The following is a 27,726-nucleotide window of genomic DNA, read 5'->3' on the forward strand; positions in this document are numbered from 1 at the left end:
ACACATTTCCCCTTCAGGAATGTCAATCAAAACCACTAACTTCGGCGTAGTGTTTGTTGTACTTTGAGCTATTATTTATCCCCATAGATGGCGCTACTAGTAAACGCCTGAAGTTATGCTGTACCGCACGACGCGTTTCGAGCGCTGGAGTCAGGGAGACCCCCGCTTTGATAATGTGAATAGAATTTGAGACTCACATTCTCAACGCGGGTGTCTCATCATTGTGAGATATGGAAGCTGATGTCATTCGATAACAAATTAGCGTCTTATTTCTATTCACATGTATGAGGTCAGCCCGGGTGAGGTCCCAGGGGCAGTGTCCGCACCGTTTCGGCCGTGACCTATGTGGAAAGCCGAAACGTCCGGCGAGTGGCGACGGTTTGAGATATGCAAGCTGTAGAAAGATTACTTTGCTTCTGAGCTGTAGGGACTTAAAATTGCTTCATTTCGAAAGTTGAACCGTTTTTTCTCTTGTGTGCTAAAATTGCATACAACTGACAGTGTTACGGAAGCGTCTCTTATTAGGCAATGTAGTGGTTCATGTATGACCACATTTGAAAGTGCATTGACCTGAAAATGGTTTGGCGCTACGAAATCAGAGCTCACCGGAAAGATATCCAATTTATCACTGCCATGTTCCGAGAAATCGCAGTGGCGACAGTGGTACCCTGCCCTTCCTCAACCAGAGAGTAAGTATGACGTGACGTGGGTCCATCGCATATATCATCAACCGTCGGGTATCTGCCGGTCCCGAGCGGCCGCCAAAGTTGCTGCTCTGTCTGGCGGTCGCTCCACATGGGCCAGCCGGGCCGGACGGTGCCTCCTCTCTCCTCCCTCCGAGCCCGCACTCTGCCGGGCGTCAGTCGGCCGCCTGGGGTGAGGTCGGCGGCTGCGCGCGAGTCGGGCAGCTGTGAGCTGGGCGTGGTGCCGGCACCGCTCTCTCAGGTTGGTGCATTGGTGATCTGGTGACCGACCGTCACGTGTCGTGGTGGTGCTGTGCTCGCTCGTGTGTAGTGTTGACCGATGGTGTCACAGTGGTGAGTGCCGTGGTGACCCGGCGAATCGGCCCGTGCGGTGCGGACGGTCGTCGGCGCCGTCGGTTGGCCTGGCCTTGGCGGCGAATTGGAATGAATAGCGAGCGCGTGGTCGGGTGTCGCTGCAGCCCGAAACCGAAGGGGAGGGAGGGGAGGGAGATCGCAGCTATCGTGGCATTCAGGACCCGCGGGCCCTGGCGTCAATGGGGCCGTATTATTCAGCCTAGACGTAGGTATACGATATGAATGTGATATATAGTCAGCAGAGGCTAAAATGGACGGGACGTTCTGACTTAAGTAGGTATTTAGTCGAGTACAAAAAGAGATATTTGATATCGTAATAGGTATTTCGACCTAACAATCGAAATTGTGTGATTGTTCAAATCCAATGAGCAAATTTGTGGTGCTGTCGTTCGAGATAGGTAACAAGTTTGATAATCATTCAACGACTGACAGTTTCACGCCGTGCCAATGATTAATGAAATTAATTTCCGCCACAACGTTCCTTGTGTTTCACACTAGTGCATGAGGAATCGCTCACGATGAGAGGAAAGCGGAGGAAGAGGCGTATGAGGAGGCTTGAGCGGAAAAGGAGGAAGATGAGGGCGAGGTCTAAGAAGTAAGAAAGAGTAGTAACAATGACAATTTGGTTTCAGCGTAACGCGAGGCCCCTGATGAGTGCCATCCAAGATTGTGCCATCCAGGACATCCGCGGGTACCCCTGGCCCGCTGGTCACGCGCCCTGCCCTGTATTGGACGTCGACCCGTACTCTGAAATATATCGTCATTCCACAATGCAAAATCCGCGCTATAGAACATTACGCAATGCAAGTTATATACAAATGTGACATGTATAATCGGTAGATGCACTGTCACCGGACGATGCCACCCCTCCCCGCCGGGTGCTCCCCCACTGACCTGCCCCCCCCCCCCCCCCCCCAGCTGCCCGCCGACGGTGGTGAGCACGGCCGGCCGCGCTCCCTCCCCGGACGCCCCGCCGCCGCCCCGCCATGTCGGGCCCGCACTACCCGATGGGTGAGATGCCCACCGGCCAGCAGATCGGCTGGCAGGCCACCAGCGCCAACTCGACCGGCCAGGACAGCTCCCAGCGACAGGTCAAGGGTCAGCTGGTGCCCACGGCGCCGCCGCTCGACTCCATCGGTGACCTGCCCGGCTACGAGGGCACCAACTTCGATGGAGGTGAGCGGTCGACGACGGGAACTGTGTGGGTTGATAGCTAGCAGCTGGTGTCGCCTTTTGGCGATATACATACAGGCATCGGTAGGATTGTGATTGCAGGATTGCAAAATCCTGATTGCATTCCTTTTTGGTGGATTGCACCTGGATTTGAAATCCATTCCAAAAAACAGGATTTGATTGCGGATTGGATTGCATCATACTTCCAATTTTTGCAATCCAATCCGGATTGTGTTTGATTAGTGCTTTGAAATGGTTTGTTGCGATTGAAAATTATGAGATCGGCTTCATCGGCTTAATGTACTTTGCTATCAAGGGCTTTACATCGAAACTTGAAATACTTTAAACGCTTTTAATTTAAACGCTCAAAATAATATACGCTGATGAACTACATAGGAGGAGCAAAATTGCGTATTTGAGGGCGAGTTTTAAAAATATAAAACACTGGTTGGGTAGAGGTTTAAATGTGGGGGTGTTTGAGGCAAAAAATATTTCCCATAAAATACCTGTGCCTTAGATACGAATTACTCGCAAGACTAGGTACTAGAAGTGGGTGATTTGGGGATGGAGGCACGGCCATATGCCCCCCTCCCTCCCCCAGATCCACTAGTGCACATAATAATACAACAGGATTGCAAAAAAGGATTGCGGATTTGATCACAATCCAAGAGAAAAAAGGGGATTGCGGGTAGGAATGCAATCCACTTCGGCACTAGGAATGTGGATTGGGAATGCAATCCTTTCAAAAAGGATTTTACCGATGCCTGTATACATATGTACTCGTAAAGGATTGTGATTCATAGGGGGTTGGCTATTATTTTGGCAACTAGCTGTATGGATTAATTGGTAAAATTGTATGAAGTGCAATTCATTAAAAATACGATAATAAATTAAGTTCACTTCAGTCAATTGTACTGTTCGGATGGAAACCAAATAGGTTCTTGTATCAATGATTATAATGTCAATCTCCTACCATGCCGGTCTTCAAGAGACGGGCTTTTTACGGTTCGCACGTATGCGCACAGCTGGACGGTCGCTTTGTTCGCTTGTTCAAGCATCAGTTTCCGGCGTTGCGCACGGCACACAACTCACAAGTTTGAAAGAACTCGTACGGCGTACCTAGGTTATCGGTACCTGAGCAGTGAGCACGTCTGTTTGACGCTCAAGTCTGGGCTCTCAGACGCGATTGCGTTATTCCATTAGGGAGATTAGGTATTTGAAACGGCCCGTCAATGGGACGCGGAAGCCGATTCTTTGAATGACCCACAGAGGCCGGCTGCTTCGGCTGCTTGTTTTCGGTTTTCCTGAACTGATAGCGTCCACAAACATCAGGTGTATTGTGTACTCACTTCGCCGATAGCTGTCGGTCGGAGCGTGCGGTTTTCGTTCCGCAATGCTCGTTTGTTTTATACCTATTCCCATTCTTCTGGCAATATGTTTGCCGAAGGTGATGGCCACACTTTTCGTCATATATAAAGGAAGCATTGTTTCGGTTAAAAACTATTCTGATAAAAGGTTCGCCTGCACAATCAGAAACTTTTTCGTGGATTGAACTGCCTTACGAGTCGTCTTCGTCACCACATATCTTGAGCAACATGACTTCCGTTTAGATATTCACTTGACATCCGTCTCAAGAAACATACGCTTTAATGTTCTATGTCGGCCCGTTCTGCAGGCTTCCTCCCCCCGCCGCCGCCCTACGAGCCGCCATCGGGGGGCGGTGACCAGGGCCCGGTCTCCTACAACCAGGAGGCCCTCACCGACAACGAGGCGCGCGCCTGCCTCAACCAGCTCGTCTCGGAAAACTGCTGCTGGGGAAAGGGACCCGCCAACGACATGAAAATCGTCAACATCGCCCCGTCGTCAGCATTTAAGGTCCGTTCATTTTTTTTTATACTTTTACCGTCGACGGTTACGACTTAGCATAACGCATACGTCGAGCGCTAATCACACAATGTACCACGTAGGCTTGCAATTGGCATCATAAATAGCTTATGACTTCTGATCAATAGATACTTTTTAACTCTTGCTATCGGTGAGAGTGTAATTTAATTTCGGTAACTGGTAACACGGTATAAATGTTACAGGTGCTATGTAGACTATAAAAGCCGTCTGGCGTCGCAACCTTCGTGTGAAACCAACCAACGCCACTCGCCTTCCTCATCCTATCTCACGCTGCTCCCTTTCCCCCCCCCCCTCCCCTCAGTACACCCTGGACACGTTCACGGAGGCACGAGAGACCAAGTGGCAGTACGAGCCGTCGGACGGCGCGGCGCTGGCAGCCACCGGCCTCCAGCCGCCCCTGCCCTGGGACGTACCCGTAGCGCCTCAGAAAATGTTCAAGGTATGCGCCTGATGATGTGTGTTTATTTTTGTTTAGGAGAGATGTGCAGCGTATGATGAGTCACATATCGCGGGATGTTGAAAGCATCTCCAGGCTTGGAACTGGTAAGTGTTAGGCAAGGACGGTTAATACGCAAAAGAAAGAAGAACGGTAGAGCATATCTTTCTTACATAGTCATTGAGCTCGTGAAATGATAGTAATAATGTTGAACGTTTGACTTTTCACACAAAGGTTTCACGGGAGCAGCAGGAGGTGTCGGTCTCTCTCTCTCTCTCTCTCTCTCTCTCTCTCTCTCTCTCTCTCTCTCTCTCTCTCTCTCTCTCTCTCTCTCTCTCTCTCTCTCTCGCCCACCTAACCTCTGCCTCCGCTCTGTGTCGACAGGACGGTTCCCAGAAGGTGGAGGTGCCCAACACTCAGGTGGTGAAGCCCTGCCACGACTGCCGCGGACACGGCGATATCCGCTGCGGTGACTGTGACGGCCGCGGACACGTGAGTAGTCCGCATCGGGGTATACGAGTTACGACAAACCGAGAGAAACTGTCAACAGCGGCAACTATACAGCTTCACAATTGCCGGTCGGAGTCCGGAGATCGGTAAACGTTAGCTGTAAAAACAGACGAGCAAAGTGAGTAAAAGGAACGTCGAATATCAAACTAATGACTACTCGCATACTGCTAATGTTATTGGTCTTTTGGTCCTTGTCTTTTACGCCAATTGCTCCATGTTTATCAACACCCCATTTATCGTTCGGCTGTTGCAGGAGACCTGCAGCAGCTGCTCGGGTACCGGGACGCGCATTGGTGACGAACAGTGCACCTGGTGCGACGGTCGCGGCACCAAGCCGTGCACCTGGTGCCACACCACCGGCATGAAGACGTGCTCCACGTGTGACGGGCGCCGCTACCTGCGCTGCTACGTGGAGCTCACCGTCACCTGGTGAGGACCGCGGGCTGGTGCGGGAGCCAGGGACACGGGACGCTCGATATCGGAAGGTGACGTGCCTTTGCCTGACGTGCGTTTGCCTGACGTGCGTTCGCCTTACTGCTAGGTAGGGACAGTAGGTAGACCGCGTAGAGATGACTGGAGCGCCAACCGTGGCTGTTCGCACGTCTAAGGCGCAAAACATTCACTAATGGACGACTTGTAAACAGAGGGCAGGACTTAACCCATGGCCATCGGCCGATGTACATACGGCGCTCTAGTTTGTTTACCGTCCGTACAACTCGGCATTTTAAACAGAGCATCTCCTTTCGCCGAAGCTGATCTATGTAAGTATATAGGCGCCTGTCAAAGGCATCTTGTATACCCTGAAGGACTTGGCAAACACATGTGCGGCTCTCATTTTATTATCTCTGTCTCCCTGACGTCCAGGAAGAAGCACGACGACACGTTCGTGCTGGAGAAGACGGCGCTGCCGGACAAGCTGGTGAAGTCGGCCAGCGGTCAGGTGGCCTTCAGCGACGAGCAGCCCCGAGTGGCACCGGTGGCCGGCTTCCTGGACCCCCAGATCGGACAGGCCTCGCAGGACCTGGTCCACAAGCACGCCACCAAGTGGCCCAACGAGCGGATCCTCATGCAGGTGAGAGTGGTCACCAGATAATACTGACCGACGACTGGTCACAGGATGATGATTAGTAGGGTATTTGGTGCGCGGACTGTCCGGATAAAGTAATCTTGGTCCGGAGGACATCGCCAACCGAGGAAAGCCGACATAAGTTTCCACTACGCTCTGATGCAATCAAGGAGACGCACAGCACTGCTTCGACGAGTATGATTGAAACACATTGGGTAGTTTGCTGCAAGGCTTATTGGATGTGAAGGACATTCAGTGCAGAGTCCTTGGTATCTACATACTTTGTTTACGCGTTTCGGTGTGAATGAGTTTAGTCGCCGCCAACGACAATCGTATTGCATCGTTCGCTCGCAACTCAGCACGACGAACAATGTTATTAGAACTGCTTGCAGTCAGATAAAATAATGTGATTTATCAGTCACCTTGCACCATGCGATGTCTGTCCGTTCGAGGACTGTACCCCCTCTGACGTCATTTTCATCTGCCCTCCGCAGCGTCATTCTGTGGAGATTGTCCCCGTAAACGCGGTGGAATACGTTCTGGACGGAAAGGAGGGCGTCTTCCACATCTACGGCAACGAGAACAAGGTCCATTTCCCCGACTACCCGTCCCAGTGTTGCGGTTGCTGCGTGCTGATGTAACGGCGTCGGAGATCGCTCCGAGCCGCCTCCCGTACCATCACACGGCGAGCGGTGGAAGGATAAACACCATAACACCAGCGCGTGTTGCAGCGATGAGGGACGGCCCAGCCGGGCGGAATGACGGTCTACCAGCGCTGACTCAGAGCGTGAGAACGCAGAGACTCGAGACAGGACAACGTGGTTTGAGCGGCAGAGGAAGGCGGTGTGTGTCAGTGTCCCTAAACTGTCCGTGGGTAGGGAATGTGCGCTCGTGCGGCTCTCACAGGGTGTGGGAGTGATCAGTGAAGGACAGAGACCGGGATTGGTCGGACTGCAGAGCCAGCCGCTCAGCTCGTAATGACTCAGTCAACTGCAGAGTGATCCATCACAGGGCTAGAATAAACGGCCGCGACGCAGGATCGCCCGGCAACGGAGGGGTGGGGAGGGTATCTGCGGTATTAAGAACGCGGCACGCTGTGCGTGGAGTTTTAGCGCGGCTAGCTTGTGGTGAGGCAGAAACTGGGTTGGGGTTGTTTGGGACAGTGGCGTCTGTTGGAAATTGTCACAGGGAGGAAATTTTGATAGGTAACCAATTTCGGGAATCACGCGAGATATTTTGACGAAGGCATCTTTTACGCCATTTTCTACTCTTGAATACTAGTCCCATTTACGTCATTACAAATGACTTTTTAATCCCAATGAGCTTTTATACGAGGCGAAATAGCTGCCAAGATTGAGATGGATGTTATATTTTCCTAGTTTTGCAAATGACACCCTTTATCGTGAGTAAAGTGGTATTTGTCGCTAGCATTTTGCTCGAATTGAGCTCGAATGCTTAGTATCCAGATGCGCAGTGATCGAATGTGCAGTGATCTAGATTGCTGACGCATTTCTCGCCTACCGGTGATGCGAAGTCTCAGTCTGCTTCCAATTTTAGAACTACACGTGTTTGACTTGCAAAGAATGCCTCGCAGTAACTTGCCAGAATATCTTTTAGTAATTAGCGTTGTCCGCAATGAAGGGTCGTCATTCATGGTAACTTTGGGACGAACTCGGCCGAATAATCATGATCCATTACATTGTTGGATCACTTGGACATCGTCTTGGAAAAAGAGCCGTGCACTTCCACTCGTGTTTTATGGCTGATGTGACACATAGCAGTTTTGTTTGCCGAGCTATGTGACTTTGCTAGCATACAGTGCATGTCATGTGGCTACCGCTGTCAGGTTGTGAGTGCTTAGCTGCCTCGTTGTTTTTGTGTGTGTTTAGATTCTATAGCATCGCACATAATCTCTTGCATCTTAATGGAGAAATGGATACTACACTAGGTCCTGATGGATAAATGGAAATGGCGTTTTCTTGAGACTGTGGGCGACACACCAGTCACCACCCACGACGCACCGTCTCCCCCACTGGCCTCTAGTGCGCGTATGGCCGTTACAATTAGTGATGCCCCACGCACGGCTCTCCACAATAGCGGCGGCCACACCGACGTCTTCCCGTCCGTACCGCCCCGTTTAGTAATCCAGGCACGCTCTCATGTCTGCCCGATCACAAATCACTTTTGTAGTAACCGCAGCAAGAACGGACCAGGGCTAACACCGGTTCACACCGGTCTGCGATGTGGTCAAGTGCTGAGACTTTCCGGAGCTTTCCCTGGCGTAGTGCCCAGTGCCCAGTGCATCATTTTGTGCCTCTGCCCGGACCAGTTGTCCCACCGAGCGTGCCTGACATGCAGCGAGGTCAGCAATGATGCAGCAGACTCCCAGGGCCGTCGCGGTTAAAAACGAGGTGGCCGGACAGACAAGCCACAGTGATGATCGCTCCAGTCCACCGCAGACCGTACAAAAACCGTCCAGGCTCGGCCAAAGATGAAGGGTTGCCAAAGTTGACAACCGGTATTCCGTCCATATTCGCCAATTAAACATGCATCCCTAATGGAAACACTTGATTAGTCTCGACTATGATAAAAACGATGTTTCAACGGCTTTCTTTTGCTGAAAGAAAATAAGTCGGGGCTGTTTGGAGAAATATTGTGCCATGTAAAACAACTTCTGTCGTATCTGCGAGCCGGGTCCGACCCGGCCCAGTTCCGCGGCTCCGCCCATCCACCGCCCACAGTTTGGCCCAGATAGAAGAACGACTTGGCAACACCGGCGTTCACTGCTGACCTAAACCAGGCTGTGAGCGAGCTGGGCCGGGATTCAGAGCAGACCTACAGCCGACTCCCAGCGAGTTGAGCCGGGATTCACAGACAGATCGATACGACCATGGACTGATGTTGACCCACTCCGAGATGCCTGCTCAACACTTTTCTTGTGGACGAGGGAGTGAGATAAAAGAAAACCACCGAGACCACGGGTTTTCGATACTAACCAAGCAAAATCTACAAGTGAAAGCAAACAAGCAAACATCGAACTTGTTGCTGCGACTTGTAGATAATCTTGAATCAATTGCCCTGCATTCGCTTTGTTCTAGATCAGACACCTTTGACCTTAGCCATATCGCCTTGCTTTTACGATAAATTCCACCAAATGAACCAAGCCACACCCCCATTCACCACGCTATCACCCCAGCCCCGCATCGAGCAGCTCCCATTGGACAGCACACACCCACGCCGCCCCATCCATCACTCCCCTTCCCTTCCCAACCCACCAAAAACACATCCACCTATCGACATAGCTGTATTGACCACAATAGTATCCTAGCTCCCTATGTACACGCACCCTGACGTCGTCTGTTGGTGTCGACGATCAAACCTCGGCACGGCCGTCCCAGACGTAGGGCTGGCCGGGACGCGGCACTGCCGACGCCGCTGCCGTCGACACCTGGGCACCCGCACTGTCAGGGGGGGGGGGGGTGTCAGTACTGGGGTAGAGTGACAAGGCATCGTAGGGGGGGGGGGGGTCGGTGCTGAGACAAGCGACGAGACGGTCGGTATCGGGGAGGAGATCCAGAGTTGGGAAATCATCAATTAAAAACATATTAACCCTCGCCTGTGTGCGGCTTTTCCAGCGTCTAGCGTGTAGGGGGTCGGTAGGACCCCCCCCCCCCGCCCTGCCGTTCGGCCCCTGATCGAGCTAGAGCTTCGAGGAATAAATGAGCGTGCTGCCCGTAACGAGAGGAAGCCAATGATGCCTAATTTTAAGGTCCTAGGTCATTGATTGACCTTTAAGGTCAGGTCAGTGATAGAAAAGTCGGGAAAATCGGGACCTGGTAGAACTTCGTAAAGTGAAGCTGTTATGGGGTTTTCGGGGTGCTGATCACAAATTTTCTCTTAGTTTTGATCACAGATGATGTCTTCATGCATTTAGGCCAGGTCCGGTCAGGTCAGGTCAATTAGTAGGCGTCCTGCTGGGTATCTATAGTAGGGGTCAACCACCACTGACGACGTCGCAACATGTTACGAAAGCACTAGAACTTGCCATCTTAGAAGCACTAGAACACTAGAACTTGCCAAAAATAAGTGTTATTAAACAACGCGAACAAGATCTATCGAGGGATGGAGCAAATTAAGCATGAAAACAACTTCAAGATAAAACTCGAATAGCGCTGGTAGGTACTGGATGAAACACTCAAAATCCGAAGTAAGATTGTCAAATTTTACAATATTGATTCAAATGAACTTAAAGCTTACAACAGCAGAGAACAAAGGTCACCACTATCTCCACAACCTACGACTTCCGTAACCCTGGGCAACTCCGGTACTCCAACCCCCTCCCCCCCCCCCCCCGGTACTCACTCGGTCTCGGCCGCCGCCGCCGCCGCCTCCTTCTCTTTCTTCTTCTCCTTCTTGCTCTTTTTGGCGGTGAGCAGCGCGGCGCCGGTGTTCTCGGCGAGCAGCACCGGCGGCATCACCTCGCGGCGCGCGTCCCGAGTGAAGTAGTAGTTGGCGAAGTAGTAATTGAAGTAGTAATTGCCGCTACCTGACCGCTTGGAACAGCGTGAGAGTTCCGGTTAGCACCTTGGTCCACTGGATGTGGTGCTTAACCCAAACCAACCAACCAACCTGTATGGCCTAAACTTTTGAATTTATTTTAAAAGGGGAAAAAACGCAAGAAATTACCCAACGTTTCGCATTTATTGCTTATTCATGGGTCTTCGAGTGCGATTGTGTCAAAATTCAAAATATATATTAATAAATTCAAAAGTTTAGGCCATACATGCACTATAATATGTCACACCTGTCTATTGATAATCCTCATTCATATATGATTGCTTTCTATACCTGTTCGATAACAGAAAAGGCTGAAGTGAAGCGCTTGTGGTCGTCGATCTCTATAACAACCAGAATACTAGCCAATGAATGGCAGGCTTCGAAAGGAACATGCCACTCAGCGGCGTATTTAGAAAATCGCGAAGGGGGGGGCCAAGGGTTTGGAGGGCGCCACCTCACCCAAGGAGGGCGCCATACGGTCGCGAGATAAAAAATCGCTCAGCGGGGTGGGTGGGGGGGTTGGGAGGCGTTTTTTACCATGCCACCAGTTTTTTTTTTTTGCGTAACCTCGTATAGGTCGTGCTGCATTGATTTTGCATCGTGTGTATTCTTTATACTCCAGGTCACAAAAGGTCAAGTGTTCTTGAAATGCGGCGCCGAAGGCGCGCGAAATTTTTGAAAACAACCTTTTCCTCCGCTTTTTAGGCACGCCTTTTATACGATCACCGTTCAAAGCTCCTCTCGCTCTTTTACCAAATTTGAAGGTGTAAAAAATACCAAAGGTTTGGTCGGGCCACTGCCACACAAACTGTATAGAAAGCTTGGCTCATGGGTGTCGATGTATAAAAGTTTATTGGCGGTGGCATATCTACGCACCAGATCACCGTATCGGATTGATACCGGAGCGCGAGATGCGTAAACATCATCAAAATTACCTCAGACCAGCCTTCATAGCCTTCTCACAGATGCATACAGTGTACCCACATAACCAGTTTCAATCACCGAAACTTCAGATGCCTGCTGTTGCGGCCGAACCTGTTGACAATACTTAATCGTAATCCATATAGATGCCATGATGCACGTAAAGTAGGATCAATCCGTTAAGACCAAAGACGTGTTTTATGCATCGTAGAGCGTAGATAGTTTTGGTAGGTATAGGTACTTCATTCATTGTGCTGAATGCACGTTCATTTGTGGCAGTTTTCACAGGCAAGACATCAACTATGTGCAATAGAACGACTAAGTTGAAAAACATGCCAAAGGAGTAAATAAATGATAAGAGGGCAGCGATCAACGGATGTTGCCAATAGGTAGAAGGGCTGCGATCCACAGGAGGGCGCTAATAGGTAGGAGAGCCCCGATCAACATCCCGAGTTTCGATAGTAGGGCACCGATAGGTAGGAAGTTGGCGAGCAGCAGGAGGGCGCCAATGGATAGAAGGGCAGCGATCAACAGGAGGGCACCAATAGGTAGGAGGGCCCCGATCAACAATCAACAGGAGGGCGCCACCAGGTAAGAGGGTGGCGAGGAACAGGAGAGCACCAATAGGAGGGTGGCGATCAACAAGAGGTCGCCAATAGGTGGGAGGGCGGTCATCAACTGGAAGTCGTTAATGAGCGGAAGGGTGACGATTAAAATGGGGGTGGCAATGGTGAGGAGGGCGCCTTTGCTCAAGAGCATGACACGAACAGGAGGGCGTCTGTGCGGAGGGCGCTGGTCAACAGGAAGGTACCAGTGGATAGGAGGGCGGTGATCAACAGGAGGGTGCCAGTGGTTAGGAGGGCGGCGATCAACACGAGGGCGCCAATAAGAGAAGGGCCCCGATTAACATTCAACAGGAAGGACTAGGGAACCAATAGGTAGGAGGGCGGCACTGAACAATAGGGTGCCAAAAAGGAGAAAGGCGGCCTTGAAAATTTCACATGAGGGCGCAATAGGTAGGAGAGCGCCAATAATTATGAGGACGCCGATCAGCAGAAGGGCGGCAATATGTAGCAGGGTGGCGACCTACAGGAGGGCGCCTTCGGGTGAGAGGGCGCTTATTTACGGGACAGCGGCTTACATAGGCGACCACCGTTACGCTTAGAGAGCTACAGCCTACAAATGTGGTTGGAGGGCGCCCGAGGGAGCCCTCCAACCGTATTTGGAGGGCGTATTTGGAATGGGCGTCCTCCGAGGGCGCCCTCCATCCGTATTTTCCCTGTAAACACATTCGCGATTGGAGGGCGCCCTCCAGTCGCGATTGTTTTTCGATTCGATTATATCACAATTGCATTTGCGATTGGAGGGCGCCTTCGGCGCCCTCCAATCGCAAAGGGCGCCTTCGGCGCCCAAGGGGGGGGCCATGGCCCAGTGGCCCCCCCCTGCCTACGCCCCTGAATTGCCACTAGTGATATAATACTAAACAGGAGTAATCTTGTCGTGGTAATGCGTGTTGCAATGTTGCATGCGTTGTTGTTGTTTTGGTTTAGGGCGCGCGTGTTGCGTGCGAGGTTTCGTATTGCACGGTGAAGTGTAGCAGTGCATAGTTGTCTTGTTTCTGCCCGAAATCTCTGAGCATGAAGCCTAATTATTTGTCATTCAAAATTACATGCATTTATCTTTTAAAGCTTGGTTTCGTTCACTTGATTTTTGAAATTCAAGCTGGGTTTTCTAAGAAAAGAGGTTTTCTCACACAATTTGGGTATTAAGTGATGTAACGGAAGTTAGCCCACATTCAGCCCACATTCGGCCCGCATATTTACGTCTGGACAACGAGTTGCGGGGAAAAGTGCTGATTGTGTTGCAGTTTTAGGAGCCGGTGATTATGCTGGATTTTTGGGTTACTTTTTCGTTCCGTTTCATGTATTTCATAGTGTTTGGCTTTTGAATATTTTAGTTCTTTCAGATAAATATTACTTGCCTTACAACTTTTGTAAAAACGTTTCATTTTTTATAAGCCGGCGTTCAGAGTCCTAACAATACATCAGCACTACAATCATTGTAAACAAACAAATGGAGCACCACTTGGCTCTGTTCCAAGGCCATTTTTTAGTTTATCTGGTGGTTTTCTTGCTCTTGTACGTCGTTTTGTTGGATGTTTTGAATCCCTTAAGATTGACTTATATCATATTTAGGAAGCATGTTGACTGGAAACAATCTGAAGTATCCAGGAGGCTGACGGAGGTCCTGACTACTGAGCAATATCAATATCAAGTTGAACAAGTTATGAAATTTTGGTTGATAAACGCAAGTTGATCGGGCTCATATATCAGCAAGAAAAAGTAAAATTAAAAGAGCTTATTGTCCAAAAACAAGCTATAATATTGCAGACCTTGGAGCAATACTGAAGAGCACACTGAGCAGGATCATGCCAGAAAATGTTGACTGATGAGCGCATATTGATGTATTGGTATGAATATTGAATGATAACTTACAACAGCTCAGCAAGATAAATTAGTGCTAACTATCAAGTTAAAATCTAGAATGAATGGACTTGGGCAGTTTTACTATGCTTAGATGCTATGCAGATTGTAATGTGCATCAGGTACTCAGTGTCTGGCAAATGAAACATGCGATCATTCCATTTGCTACTGGAGGAGAAAGCTTGGATCACTAAATCCACTTTATGTTGATTTTGATGTTAATCATCATCACTGTATTTCTTGAAAAAAGGATTGTAGTAAAATTGTCAATGTGACAATCCATGCAACGATGTGATCATATTATGTGTTCATAGTCATTCGTGATAGTCATTATTGGTCCAATATACAATGGCAAAGCTCTCAGTCTCAGCGTTTCTTCCTGTGGATGGCCAGCAGTGACTCAGAGCTTAGAAGTATTAGTTTTCTTCACAGGGCTGGGATAAAAAGTACTGAGGGTAATCTTCCACCAAGGAACTCTACTTTGACATGGTATGAGATGTAGGCACAAGTAGGTAGGTGCTCAGTTCCTATAGTCAGTAGTTGTGTATGTTTAGTCGGGTTAGCTTAGATCAGATTGTTAGTTTTTTAATTTGCCAAATGTCCATAAAATGTGACCTGAGCAATGAGCATACCTGAACCTGACTAACCTGACAGCTGACCTAACCTCAATCATCACACATATTTGCAGCCTACCCAAGACCTGCATGGCAGTAGCACCCAGTTATAGGTAGGTACTCACCCTAACTCAGTCTTACCTGCTAACCTTCAACTTGCCAAAAGTTAGCTCACATTGCCAAGCTGTGTCCAGGGAAACAGTCAACTGAGGAACTGGCTCATTGGGTGGCTGGTGGTGTGAGTCTGTGCATTTAAAGTGCTTCTTCTCTGAAGCTGCTCTGCACTGCTGTATGTCATGTTAGATGCTCAGAAAATGTGGGAAATGATTACTAAGCTACTTTGGTGCTTTGTTAATGCTCGAGACATGAACAAGTACAGATCCTGCAGGGTACAGCTATGAGTTAGGTGCTAGGTGAGTATGTTATGTGAATGTGCTGTTCCCTGTTTGACCGTAAGTATACAAACAAGCACAGGGTCACAGTTATATATTCAATCTCCACATAAACATACAACAAAAACGGCCATATAGCCTAACTCCGAACACACCACAGATAACTTAAGCCTTTGAAGGCACAAAAATGTTTTGATTAACAGGACAGGTTTACAATATATCCTCTGTCCTTGGGGGATCTTGCTGCCAAGTTGAGGTATGATGACTGAACTTCAGGATTGATCAACCTTTTCTTAGCCACTGCTTATATACGAGAAAGACCAAATGCTTGTTTGTTTTGATTTACAGGAGCAGGACATGTATACAATATATCCTCTGTCCTTGGGGATCTTGCTGCCAAGTTGAGGTACGATGACTGAACTTCAGGATTGATCAACCTTTTCTTAGCCACTTCTTATAAACGAGAAAGACCAAACGCTTGTTTGTAAACTGCGTTGAAAATTTAATGATCCACCTTCAATTCTGACATGAAGGCACAAATGAAATAGTTTCCTCTCCTTTTGGAATACACAAAGCAAAATATTTAATAAATTTTAGTGGATGGACAAGAGCAATTAGCATTCAAGTTAACTTCTGCCACTGTTGATGAATTACACTGACGCTTATTCGCTTCATATTTTGTAACAAACGCGCTAAAACTGCAATATAACAGCACTATATGCTTCTTGACAAAATGCAATAGTATTAAAAATTTAGCCCTGATGGCATTCATTCTTAGGGAAACGTAATAACAAAATATTTTGTAGTAACTATTAAATTTCGGCCGAAAACAGTGCACGGTTTAAAAAAGAGTCATTCCAATGACGGTCCATTCTTGCGGTCCTGAAATCGCCACTATTTCCGGACTCTCCAACGCAACTCGTTGTCCAGACGTAAATATGCATTCGGCCCAGCCCAGATTGGGGCTGCCAAATCTAGGGAAAAATCTAGAAATCTAGGGAAATATCTAAAAACCGTTTTACGCCTAAACGGCTGGACGAAACTGAAAAATAAGACCACCATTTGAAAGATCTCTTCACCCCGGACCTAATGATATGGTTAAATACCGGATCAATTTAACCAAAAGCATGATTTAACCAGGATGAAAATTTTCGGTCAATGGGGTGGCCCCTACGATTTTCTTCAAAATCGGCATGGTGATACTACAGGCCGAGATGATCAATCTGGCTGAAGAAACCCCTATGGGCATCGAAATCTATGGGGTAAAAACGCCCTTGGAAAGTTTTACCCACGCATTTCTGGCAAGTGTATCGCACGCATCCCCCCAATATGGGTATCATATGAAAGCCCATGAAAACCCAAACAAAATGGTGGGGTAAAATTTACCCATTACCCCATCCAGGGTAAAGTTTACCCAAGATGAAAATTTTCGGTCAATGGGGCGGCCCCTACGATTTTCTTCAAAATCGGCATGGTGATACTACAGGCCGAGATGATCAATCTGGCTGAAGAAACCCCTATGGGCATTGAAATATATGGGGTAAAAACGCCCTGGGAAAGTTTTACCCACGCATTTCTGGCAAGTGTATCGCACGAATCCCCCCAATATGGGTAGCATATGAAAGCCCATGAAAACCCAAACAAAATGGTGGGGTAAAATTTACCCACTACCCCATCCAGGGTAAAGTTTACCCACTGGCGGATCCTGGGGGGGGTCCACGGGGTCATGACCCCCCCCAAAAGGTCTGAGAGGGTCATTTGACCCCCCCCCAAAAGCCGAAGACCTAAATGCGCTATAGACGCCGTCTTGCATGCTCAAAATCACCTGTCAAACACTTCTGAGCTAATACCTTTGTTTTTCTGGATCGTGTTGCGTGAAAAGGCGTATTGAAGACCAGAATCTTACTCGTTTTTGTCTCAACCGTGCGAGCACCAGGGGATGATCCAGGAAAACTCCAAGGGGATGGTCATGAATTTAATTCGTGGTGCCCCTACCTATACGCAAAATTAAAAACTCAACGGATTTCGGTCACTTAATTTTGGTGATGTCCTATTTTCATTTTTTATTTTGTTTGTTTTATTTTTAGTGCCCCTGGGCCCTGGCAGGTCAAAATCACGTCTGAGGCGAAAGAAATTCACGGGAATCCCAAAAATCACGTCAGGACATTCAGGGCCCTCTGACCAGCCTGACAGCTAGGGCCCTTCTTACTTCCTGGGGCCTCCAGTGAATAACCGCTAGTGTCTGTGTCTGACCGCTAGGGCCCCTCTGACTCCTCAGTAGGTAGGAGGCCCTCTGTAGAGGAGGTCCTCTGTAGAAAGGAGGCCCTCAGTAGAGAGGAGGCCCCCTGTAGAGAGGAGACCCCTTTAAAGAGGAGGCCCTCTGTAGAGAGGAGACCTGCTGTAGAGAGAAGGCTCTATGTAGAGAGGAGGCCCTGTGTAGAGAGGAGGCCCTCTGTGGAAAGGAGACCGCCTGAATGCAGAAGGCCCTCTGAAGAGTGGAGACCCGCTGTAGAGAAGAGGCCCTCTGAAGAAAGGAGGCCCTCTGTAGAGAAGAGGCCCTCTGAAGAGAGGAGGCCCTTTGCAGAGATGAGGTCCTCTGGCTCTTTGAAGAGAGGAGGCCCTCTGTAAAGGAGGCCCTCTTAAAGGGAGAGACCCTCAGTAGAGAGGAAGCCCTCTGTAGAGAGGAGGCCCTGTAGCTTCTGTAGTTAAGAGGCCCTGTGAAAAGAGGAGGCCCGCAGTAGAGATCGGTGGTCCTCTGTAGAGAGGAGGCCCCCTCTGTGTTTTGACAAATGTTTTTGCAAATTTTTCGCGGCGCTTCGCGCCGCCGATTTATGTACATACGTACAGGTCAATACGAAATCTTGACTGTAATTACATAAACCAACCGTGTCAAATTGAATCAGAATTCATATGTGTGCTGTAAAGGAACTCCGGCTTGTACTGCAATGCTAAAAGGGTGGTAAAATTTGTGTTTTGGAGCTGTGTTTCGACACATTCTTTTGCAAATTTTCTCGGCGCTTCGCGCCGCCGATTTATACACCAATCAATAAGAGAGAAATAACAGTGACTGTAATAACACCAACCGTGTCAAATTGAATCGGAATTCATATGTGTACTGTGAAGGAACTCCGGCTTGTACTAGCATGCTAAAAAGGTTGTAATATTTGTGTTTTAGAGCTGTGTTTTGACAACTTTTTTTTGCAAATTTTTGCGGCGCTTCGCGCCGCCGATTCATACACAGGTCAATAAGAGAGATCGTGACTGTATGCTACTATTTACTAATGCATTAGGCTAAAAGTGAGGTAACTATATCTACTTCTGGGTTTTTAAGTCGGTCGACCCGCCTCCCCCCCCCCCCCCAGTAAAAAATCCGTGGCGACGCTCCTATATAGGTGGGTTTCACTAACTAAAACTACTGAGCCGAGTGACTTACGATAAAACTTCATCTTATAAACGACGAAGATCAAATGTCATTTTTTGATCTCGACATACTCGCTCCCTACCCCCCCCCCCCCCCCCGGTCGTCAGAATTCATTCACCAGACCTGGTATGTCGGCCGACTGGTGACCCCCCCCAAAACGACCCCCTAGATCCGCCCTTGAGTTTACCCAAGATGCATATTTTCGGTCAATAGGGCGGCCCCTACGATTTTCTTCAAAATCGGCATGGTGATACTACAGGCCAAGATGATCAATCTGGCTGAAGAAACCCCTATGGGCATTGAAATCTATGGGGTAAAAACGCCCTTGGAAAGTTTTACCCACGCATTTCTGGCAAGTGTATCGCACGCATCCCCCCAATATGGCTATCATATGAAAGCCCATGAAAACCCAAACAAAATGGTGGGGTAAAATTTACCCATTACCCCATCCAGGGTAAAGTTTACCCAAGATGAAAATTTTCGGTCAATGGGGCGGCCCCTACGATTTTCTTCAAAATCGGCATGGTGATACTACAGGCCGAGATGATCAATCTGGCTGAAGAAACCCCTATGGGCATTGAAATATATGGGGTAAAAACGCCCTGGGAAAGTTTTACCCACGCATTTCTGGCAAGTGTATCGCACGCATCCCCCCAATATGGGTAGCATATGAAAGCCCATGAAAACCCAAACAAAATGGTGAGGTAAAATTTACCCACTACCCCATCCAGGGTAAAGTTTACCCAAGATGAAAATTTTCGGTCAATGGGGCGGCCCCTACGATTTTCTTCAAAATCGGCATGGTGATACTACAGGCCGAGATGATCAATCTGGCTGAAGAAACCCCTATGGGCATTGAAATCTATGGGGTAAAAACGCCCTTGGAAAGTTTTACCCACGCATTTCTAGATTTCTAGATTTCTAGATTTTTCCCTAGATTTCTAGATTTTTCCCTAGATTTCTAGATTTTTCCCTAGATTTCTAGATTTTTCCCTAGATTTGGCAGCCCCAATCTGGGCTGGGCCGAATGTGGGCTGAATGTGGGCTAACTTCCGTTACATTATTAAGTGTCAAATTAAGTGTAGGATATCAGGCGGTTTACAATCGCTCTATATTTTTTGGACGTCATTTAATGGTTCTTCTTCTTGTTTTAAATAATGCCTACGTAGCGTTCCCATATTTAGGTTTTTCATTCCCAACTATAGGAACGAAAATGCATTCCCAAAAATGGCAGGCTTGGCCATAGTTCCGCCTACTGCTATTGGACCAGTGAGCATAATTAAAAACCCATGATACCTTCAATTTTCAAGTTTCCCATACCTGCTACATTGCATGATTAAATCGAGACATCCAGGCATTTCAATGTCACGTGCACAGACCACACTTTTCAAAGTTTAATGCAGTGCTTTAATATTGCCAGCCGTGTGGTTCAAGGGGTGTGGTTAAACGCGTTGAACTGAACCACACGGCTGCTGACGTCACTATCAATTATAGTTGTGAGCTTTTTGGCAGGTATGGGAAACACCTTCCAGCCCTAAGGCCGGGAATTCAATAAATGTCACCTCGCTTTTTTAGCGAAAAGCACCTCGGGCCTAACGGCCCTCGGAGTTTTCGCTAAAAAACCTCGGTGACATTTATTGAATCATCCCGGCCCCGGGCAGGAATTTATTTTCATCAACGTTACAGATGGAAGATTTTTGTTTTTAGGATTTTTCCTATCATTTTCTCTTAGTATTCTTGCTCAAGCCACCTACTCCTCAGATCTCATACCACCACACACCATGGTGAGTGACACCAACCCAGACCCTACGCTCTACATGGACTACAATGCCACCACTCCGTTGGCGGCCGAGGTGAAGGCTGACATCGCCGACTCGCTGCACCGGCACTGGGCCAACCCGAGCTCGACCCACCCACCAGGCCGGAGCGCGCGCCGCGTGCTGGAGGAAGCACGCAGTCACGTGGCTGCGGCCATTGGCGCCCAGCCAGAGCACGTTATCTTCACCTCCGGGGGCACTGAGGTGGGTCGGGGTTCCCCCAGTTTGACTGCTTTTTGAAAGCAACTCCTGCACGTCAAGTGCAGTGTGGCTTGAGTGGAAGAATGATAGGGTGGTGTACGTGTAGGTCCAATTTGACATTTACTTTCATATAAACCAGGGAAGGCACAAATAAGTTGGAATGTTACATCCCTTTGCACTTATATTCAGTCTAGACTTGTCTTAAGTGCTCTTCAGTCTTCACCGTTAATTTTCTTTCGTTAAAGCTGCATTTGCATCCTGCCTCGTACCGTTTCCAGGCGAACAATATGGTGGTCCGCGGTTCTCTCGAGTTTTACCGGGCGACCGGCCGCCGGGGCACACCGCACCTCATCATCTCTGACACGGAGCACGACGCCGTCGAGGCGCCGGTCGCCGACCTGCAGCGGCGGCGACTCTGCTCTGGTGGGTTAGCATGATCAGTCTGCTCTGGTGTGTGCTATACTGCAGCCGGGAATCATGGGTCTTAGACCTCGCTAATAGCGGGTCTCCACAAGTATAGCCAACTTTTTCCTGTAGCTACTTAGATAGATGTGTCGATTTTTTTTTTTGGCTAATCTGTTTCTCCTGTATCGAACTTTTCACGTAACGGTCAACAAATACTTGTTCGTGTCGACTATCCGGTCTTATATTCCGGTCGCAGCTATGTTGCCAACAATGCATGCTACTCTATATGCTACGGTGCACAGGGCTTGTGTTGAGCACTGATTTCTGAATGGATGTGCGTTTTTTGTCCGTTGTGTACCGAACCCCGTTGTGTATTTGCTTTGTGAATAGGTTATTGGTGCTGCTTGTGATACGTCATGTTCTATACATCACCCCCCCCCCCCTTTCGTCTCTGCAGTGACCCGGCTGCCGTGCCGCGCGGGGGGCCGGGTGAGTATGCTGTTTGTGCGGCATTGTGTCCGATTTATCACCCCCTCTCGTCTCTGCAGTGACCCGGCTGCCGTGCCGCGCGGGGGGCCGGGTGAGCGTGTCGGAACTGCGCGCGGCTCTCTCCCCCGATACCTGCCTCGTCTCGGTGATGCACGCCAACAATGAGACTGGGGTGGTCAACGACATCGAGGCGATCGGACGGTGAGCTAGGTGGTCTCTTAGGTCTCGGAAGATCGAGGATCTTTAATAATCTGACATTGGTTCTAATGGTATGCGAATGTGTGAATGGTAGTTTGGTATCGAATGCTACGTCACCTGCTCCTTAATCGTTACCTGCTGCCCTTCAAGCTATGCTTTCCTTGTCAGCATCGCTGTCCCTCAGAGCCGCCACCCTAACTCTTTATTGTTATTATTCCGATTCTCTCCAGCGCTCTGTCCGAGTCCCCGCACCGCCAGCACATCTGGTTCCACACGGACTCGGCTCAGACGGTCGGCAAACTGCCCGTGGACGTCTGTCGGCTCGGTGTCGATTTCCTCACTGTCGTCGGCCATAAGGTAGGTGTGGCTGTAGTGACAGTAGCTGCCCGCGTGCGTGGTTCTTCTTCGTGTTGTCAAGCAGGACAGATGTTTAGCAATGATAGGGAAACGGCGTAAATGATTAATGTTTGACGAAACAAATGTTACTGGTGCTGTTTTTATGCGCATCAGTTTGCACTTTGCAGCTTGCTTACCTGGTGGGCCAAGGTAAATAACGAATGTTTTGTTGGGAATTGGAATGCTTTTCCACAGTCCAATATTTTTCCTTGCTGTTCCTCCGCTGTACAGTCTGACACCCCGCCGCCCTCCGGCAGCTGTACGGACCGCGGATCGCCGCGCTGTGGGCCTCTGCCCTGGGTCTGACGCGCGGCGCGGACGGTAGTGCGTGTATCACGCTGCTGCGCGGCGGCGGTCAGGAGGGCGGTGTGCGGCCGGGAACGGAGATCACCCCGCTGGTGCGCGGGCTGGGCACCGCCTGTCGACTGGTGCAGCAGGGTCTGGAGAGGGACCGACAGCACATGGAGCGGCTCAGAAATCTGCTGGAGCGGCGACTCCTGGTCAGTCGGGGGCTGGAAGTAAAGCGTAACGGTGCGTTTGGAGCGCCCTCAAACAAACGTCATCGCGCAATTGATATTGTAAAAGGGGAGCTGATGCCGCGGATATTATTTTGCAATTTGAATGAATAACCTAGAGAGAAGCAAGAGTGAATAGCAGAGTATCGCAGAACTGGTTGTCCAGATCAGCAGCATCCCTTCCTCGCGACTGTCTCTCGTTTGTCATGCGTTTATTTAGCGTGTCCCTCTCACTCCCAACAACCGTGAGACTTGATCTAACTCTACGCTCCCCGCAACAGGAGACTGGCGTGGCCGAGAGTATCAACCTGCGCGACTCGCCCCGACTGCCCAACACGTGCAGCGCAGTCCTCTCGGGCCGCCGGTCCGGCAGGGAGGTGCTGCTCCGGTGCCGGCGCCTGCTGGCCAGCGTGGGGTCCGCTTGCCACGAGACGCCCGTGGCGTCGGCGGGGGACTGTGAGACAGCTAGTACAGTGGTGACTGGGGCGAGAGAGCCACGTGCGGAAACACAGAAGACATCAGGCGATGTGGGGAGTGAGGGCGTCTCAGCCGGCCTCTGCGGGGCGCCGGACGGGGCGCGGGGTGTCGGCGGTCTCAGCGGGGTGCTGCTCCGGAGTGGCGTCTCCCCGAAGGACGCCCGGAGAACGGTGCGGCTCAGTCTGGGCCGGACTTCCAGCGAACAGGACGTGCTGGACGCGGTGGAGGACCTGAGGCAGGCGCTGCGGGAGGCGGGGGAGGAACAGGAGGACGCGGCGTAGGTCAGTGAAGCGGGGAGGAACGACGGGCTGGGTCAACGAATCTGATAACAATATACGAATAGTTCGTGAACGACATAACGATGTCATGGAACGTACTATTAAATGGTGAAGCATTTTACGGTATCCATATGTTAATACGCTTACTGGGGCCGTGGTTGGGACCAATGCGAGCTTAATACGCAATCAATCATGTTATTTTATCTGTACATGTTTATTAATAATGGTTGCACAATATTGTTCACGTTATCTGGAACGTAACATGCAACATCTTATCAGGTTTTGCAGGGATTACAGGGCTTCTGCGTAATATTTTCACTAAATGACGATTATGCCCATCTGCCGTGGATCGTAAAATCTCCTGAGATCTGCCGAGTGTGTAGTGATGTACGTAATATTTTACATCCGGACGCCGTTTTCGACTCTGTCCGACGTGCTCGTGTCCGAAGTCCGACGTGCTATCAAATTAAGGAGCATGTCAAGCATCATATAACAGTAGATCTGCTTGTATAATCTCGAACCATGCATGGTTTTTTAGCTTTTATCGCTCGAGTAACGTACTTTTAGTCCATATTGGCGATGCTATTTTGATATCACGTCATGTTTTGATATCAAATTTTTCTCAGGATTTTATAAATTAGTGTCTTGCACCAAATTTTTGGTAAGTACCCGTGTGTGTCGTCGTAAATCAATACAAGTGTTTATCGCAATGGGCTATACCATGAAACTGCCGATTGAAAAATTCATAAGATGCTTAGTCAATTAAATGTGCTTATAAAATATCATCCATGCGTTTCATCCTCCTTTTTTTGCTTGATTTGAAATGCTGATGCGAATTTTATGTCATCAGTGACATGTGGAAAAGATGCATATCAAGCGTGTGGGGATGGTCGATAAGACTGAGATTGTCTGCTTATACTGGATAGCAGTACAGAAAAACACATTTCGAGGAAAGAAAAGTTTATTTTTACGAAAACTGGTCATGTTTGTTGTTTACCTTGAAGCTTCCCCGAGTCATTCAAGGCACTGAACTGAACTCTGCAGGAATATGAATACGTTCACGCGCATATGCGCCCCTGCATGATCACTACACCGTATATGTGCATGCACAATCGCCTATGTAAATAAAAAGAGACTATCCAAGCTGCAAAAATGTCATAACACCACGTGTATGTACCTATGTACATCACAGTACACGAATGCGTGGAATACAACTGATAAGCAAACAAAACGCTCAAAATGTACAAAAAGCTCTGCCGTCTGGCCTGTGGTCATAAACCTTCATTTACCGTAATGTGTCAATGACGCAATGAGAATACCCTTACGACGCTATTCCCATATCACATAACCTCATCTCAACATCACATGACGTCACTCCCGCATCACATGACGTCATCCCCACATCGTGACGTCATCACATAACTGCGCAGCAGCCGCAGCACTGAGACGGGTAGTCGGGAAAGTGGACGTTCCGCTCGTGGCCGCAGACGAAGAAGGTGCCCTCGTTGCCGCCGTAGTTGTAGGAGACGCTGTGTATCGCGATCTGTTGCACGTCGTGGCGCTGAGGAAGAAGAGGGGGGAATGTTAGATGTGCAATGTGAGAGAATGAGATACACACACCATAGACAGCTTACTTTGGAAATCCAGTAGAAGTAGTGATGTATGCAGTGAGTGCGTTGCAGCCTGCAGGACTGAGGGCAGTAATTCAGGCGGCAATCAATGGCATCAGTATATTCACTAGTATGATCCGGTCCTATGTTCTGCCATCTGTACGGTTCTGCAAACTACCCGAAATCGCGTGTACCAGCTGCCGCAAAATGTCCATTCCATACCTGTCACAAAATGCCCCCCCCCCCCCATCATAACTATTGTAGAACCTCCCCCACCACACCTGTCACAGAATAATACGTCCCCCTACCATACCTGTTGCAGAATGCGTCCCATCGGCCACCCGGTGTGGTGTTTTCTGACCAGGTGCTCGGAGGCCGTCACGATCCGGCTGTCGGGGAAGCCGGTCAGTGGCCAGACCAGGTGCGCCTTGGCTTGGCAGACGGTCTCCCCACTGACGGCTGCGACCTCCGAGTCGGGCAGGCCGGCCGGAGTCTCCACCACGTACCGGTCAGCGTGCACCTTCCTGGGGGTGGGACGGGGGGGAGTGAGGGGAGGGGAGTTTGTAGTTTGTACTTTGTTTCGTGAACACGTCCGTAAGCGAACTTTTTTCACAGTTTGTTGCTACATTGACTGGTTACCGTATCTAACCCACCTACACGTCTTCGCTCGCCACAGAACACCGCCAGTTCCGGACCGCAGATCAATTGTCCAGCGTCTTCTATCCCTTATCTTTGCCTTTCTCTTTCTTTCTCTCCTTTCTCCTTCTTTCCTTCTCTTTCCTTTCTTTCTTTCTCTTTCGCGGTGAGAGTGCGCGCGCTCACCAGGTGACAGTCATCTCGACGTAGTACTTGAGGTTGCGCTTGCCCTTGCAGGTGGTGCAGGTGACCATGCCGTTGCCGACGCACCAGGTGCACTTGTTGGTGCCGATGCCGCCGCAGCGGCTGCAGACGTCACCCAGCCGCTGGCCGCTGCCGCCGCACTGGCCGCACCGGTCCTGGGGAGGGGTGCAAGGGCATCAGTACAGGCTAGGTCTGGGGTACAGGGCTAAAGGCCGAAGCAGGGTCATCGGTCGTAAGAAGCGTGCACGGAGGTGGGACAACGGATCAGGTCTAAAGTACACGGGGGTGGGGTTACAGGTCAGGTCTGGGGTGTACAGACGGTGAGGTCACACCAGTTTCACTGCTCACCGGTCCTGGGAGCGCTGGCGGTGGATGGTGTTACAGGTCAGCTCCGGTGCTGTTTACACATTGGGGGGGGGGGGGGGTAGGCAGACCCTTTTGGTCTGACGAGACCATTTCAGAGCCGGAAGGATGATAGGAATTCGGGCAGACAATGGTCTGGACAAGCACCCTGAGTGAGTCGCGGGGGCTGAGTCCATCCCAGTTTACATGGGGGCGGATCATAGCAAGACTCTTTGATTGACTACCTGAGTGCTGTCGAGTTCAGACGTTTTCCGAAATATTTGTCCGGACCGGAGAGCTCATAATCCAGTTGTTCCAACGGTAACCCGAGCAGTGACTGATCCGCCCCTGTCGGCAGTGTTCGTGACCCGTGTGGTAATCGGACCTGCCCTGTGACGGCAGTGTTTGGTGACCCGTGTGGTAATCTGACCTGCCCCCTGCCGGCGCAGTGCTTGCAGCGCACATCCCCGTGGGCCTGGCAGTCGTGACAGGGCCTCAGCGTCTGAGTGTTCGGCACCTGTAGTACCTTTTTCTCGTCCTGAAACACAGGCCCCACAGTCAGAGTGAACGTTATCGCGCGAAGAATGCGATCTCGCTACTAGTCCCGACATAGGAGTATGGGGCCTGGAAGTACACGATCCGCGACAGCTTGGATGGAGTCCATTTATTGATTGATCGGGGCTTGCGACTACGTTTTTGAGAAAACAAGCTAGAATTAGCTTTCTTTGAAAGTTGACGAAATGCAATTTTTGTTGCCTCTTTGAAGTCGTATCAATTACCAGTGCAAGAAATGCATAGCTTTCAAAAATTATCTTCGCGCCCTTGTATAAGCACATTAACTAATAAGAGTGGTAAGGTCAAACAATAAACCAGCTCTAGCTGCGCCGCTGTGTTGGGTAGCTCGACCAGTAGTGATCTCACCTTGAACAGCGCCCCCGGTGTGAGCGGAATCTCCCACGGCTGAGGCGCCGGGCCCCCGCCGGCCGGAAGACCGTTTCCCGAGAACGGCTCAAACTTCCACTTTGTCTCGCGCTTCTCCACAAAACTCTCCAGGGTATACTGAAAATTCCGTAAGATGTCACAATAAGCCATCAGACATGCACCACGTAATGCGTCAGTAGTTATGGAACCGAGCGGGACGATGAACATAAGATGTTCATGAATGACTGTAGTTAGAGTTTAGAGTCAAACACTTTCGGCACACCAGCAATATTTGAATACACGGTGATATACCGATGAGCCTACCTATTGCAGAAGCGCTATCACCTAAGTAATCTTTGTTGTGTTCGGGTATAGGGGGTGTGTACTTGGACCGCCTCTGCGGCCCCACCTCTGTGTGCCTGGGAGCGCCCCTGCCGACGCTCAGCTGATCGTGCGCGCCAAGCGGCATGACTGGCGCGGGCGACTAGGCGTGGCGCTCGCCATACTTGTTTAGTTTTCGGAGAACTCTCTCGGCCCATTCGCACCGGCAGTAAATAAATCGCGTTTCTCTTAAGCTCTCTCTCACTCGAACCGTGAATTACGAACATAACATGGCGCGGTCAGTAGATGGTTTCGTGCGTGCGCGCAGTGATCAGTGTATCAGTGTATCAGTGATTAGTGTATAGCGCGCCGTGATCTGT

At 49.7% G+C, this 27,726-nt stretch overlaps 4 protein-coding genes across 11 annotated transcripts; 2 read left to right on the top strand and 2 right to left on the bottom strand.

The window, feature by feature from the left end:
* The first annotated feature begins 843 nt into the window (after window positions 1-843).
* On the top strand, window positions 844-8,117 carry LOC122384107 (protein SSUH2 homolog). The gene is made up of 8 exons (XM_043371132.1): window positions 844-945; window positions 1,977-2,234; window positions 3,907-4,106; window positions 4,438-4,575; window positions 4,957-5,064; window positions 5,336-5,511; window positions 5,947-6,154; window positions 6,643-8,117. The coding sequence occupies exons 2-8, from the start codon at window positions 2,045-2,047 to the stop codon at window positions 6,787-6,789; spliced, it is 1,167 nt and encodes a 388-aa protein (XP_043227067.1). The 5' UTR covers window positions 844-945; window positions 1,977-2,044; the 3' UTR covers window positions 6,790-8,117.
* Window positions 8,118-9,437: 1,320 nt separating this feature from the next.
* On the bottom strand, window positions 9,438-13,437 carry LOC122384108. 2 transcript variants are annotated; one of them, XR_006256986.1, is made up of 3 exons: window positions 13,420-13,437; window positions 10,511-10,701; window positions 9,438-9,609 (listed from the first exon to the last, which is right to left on the bottom strand). XR_006256986.1 is itself a non-coding variant. In XM_043371134.1 (3 exons), the coding sequence occupies exons 1-3, from the start codon at window positions 13,263-13,265 to the stop codon at window positions 9,522-9,524; spliced, it is 315 nt and encodes a 104-aa protein (XP_043227069.1). In that variant the 5' UTR covers window positions 13,266-13,280; the 3' UTR covers window positions 9,438-9,521. The 2 variants fall into 2 exon arrangements, 1 of the variants encoding a protein (XP_043227069.1); XM_043371134.1 differs by lacking the exon at window positions 13,420-13,437 and adding an exon at window positions 13,230-13,280.
* On the top strand, window positions 10,690-24,022 carry LOC122384105 (selenocysteine lyase-like). 7 transcript variants are annotated; one of them, XM_043371128.1, is made up of 7 exons: window positions 10,690-10,724; window positions 20,298-20,557; window positions 20,833-20,977; window positions 21,508-21,649; window positions 21,877-22,003; window positions 22,300-22,542; window positions 22,839-24,022. In XM_043371128.1, the coding sequence occupies exons 2-7, from the start codon at window positions 20,318-20,320 to the stop codon at window positions 23,313-23,315; spliced, it is 1,374 nt and encodes a 457-aa protein (XP_043227063.1). In that variant the 5' UTR covers window positions 10,690-10,724; window positions 20,298-20,317; the 3' UTR covers window positions 23,316-24,022. The 7 variants fall into 7 exon arrangements, with proteins under 7 accessions (XP_043227063.1, XP_043227060.1, XP_043227062.1 ...); XM_043371125.1 differs by having other exon boundaries at window positions 10,694-10,724; window positions 20,223-20,557; XM_043371127.1 differs by having other exon boundaries at window positions 10,700-10,724; window positions 20,244-20,557.
* Window positions 24,023-24,726: 704 nt separating this feature from the next.
* On the bottom strand, window positions 24,727-27,494 carry LOC122384069 (protein SSUH2 homolog). The gene is made up of 6 exons (XM_043371046.1): window positions 27,435-27,494; window positions 27,026-27,163; window positions 26,535-26,642; window positions 25,745-25,917; window positions 25,284-25,446; window positions 24,727-24,873 (listed from the first exon to the last, which is right to left on the bottom strand). Exons 1-6 carry the CDS (start codon window positions 27,492-27,494, stop codon window positions 24,727-24,729), a joined length of 789 nt encoding a protein of 262 aa, XP_043226981.1.
* Window positions 27,495-27,726: the final 232 nt, after the last annotated feature.

This window comes from Amphibalanus amphitrite, unplaced genomic scaffold (genome assembly GCF_019059575.1).
Source record: "Amphibalanus amphitrite isolate SeventyFive unplaced genomic scaffold, NRLGWU_Aamphi_draft 000181F_arrow, whole genome shotgun sequence".
In the NCBI taxonomy this organism is placed as follows: Eukaryota; Metazoa; Arthropoda; class Thecostraca; order Balanomorpha; family Balanidae; genus Amphibalanus; species Amphibalanus amphitrite.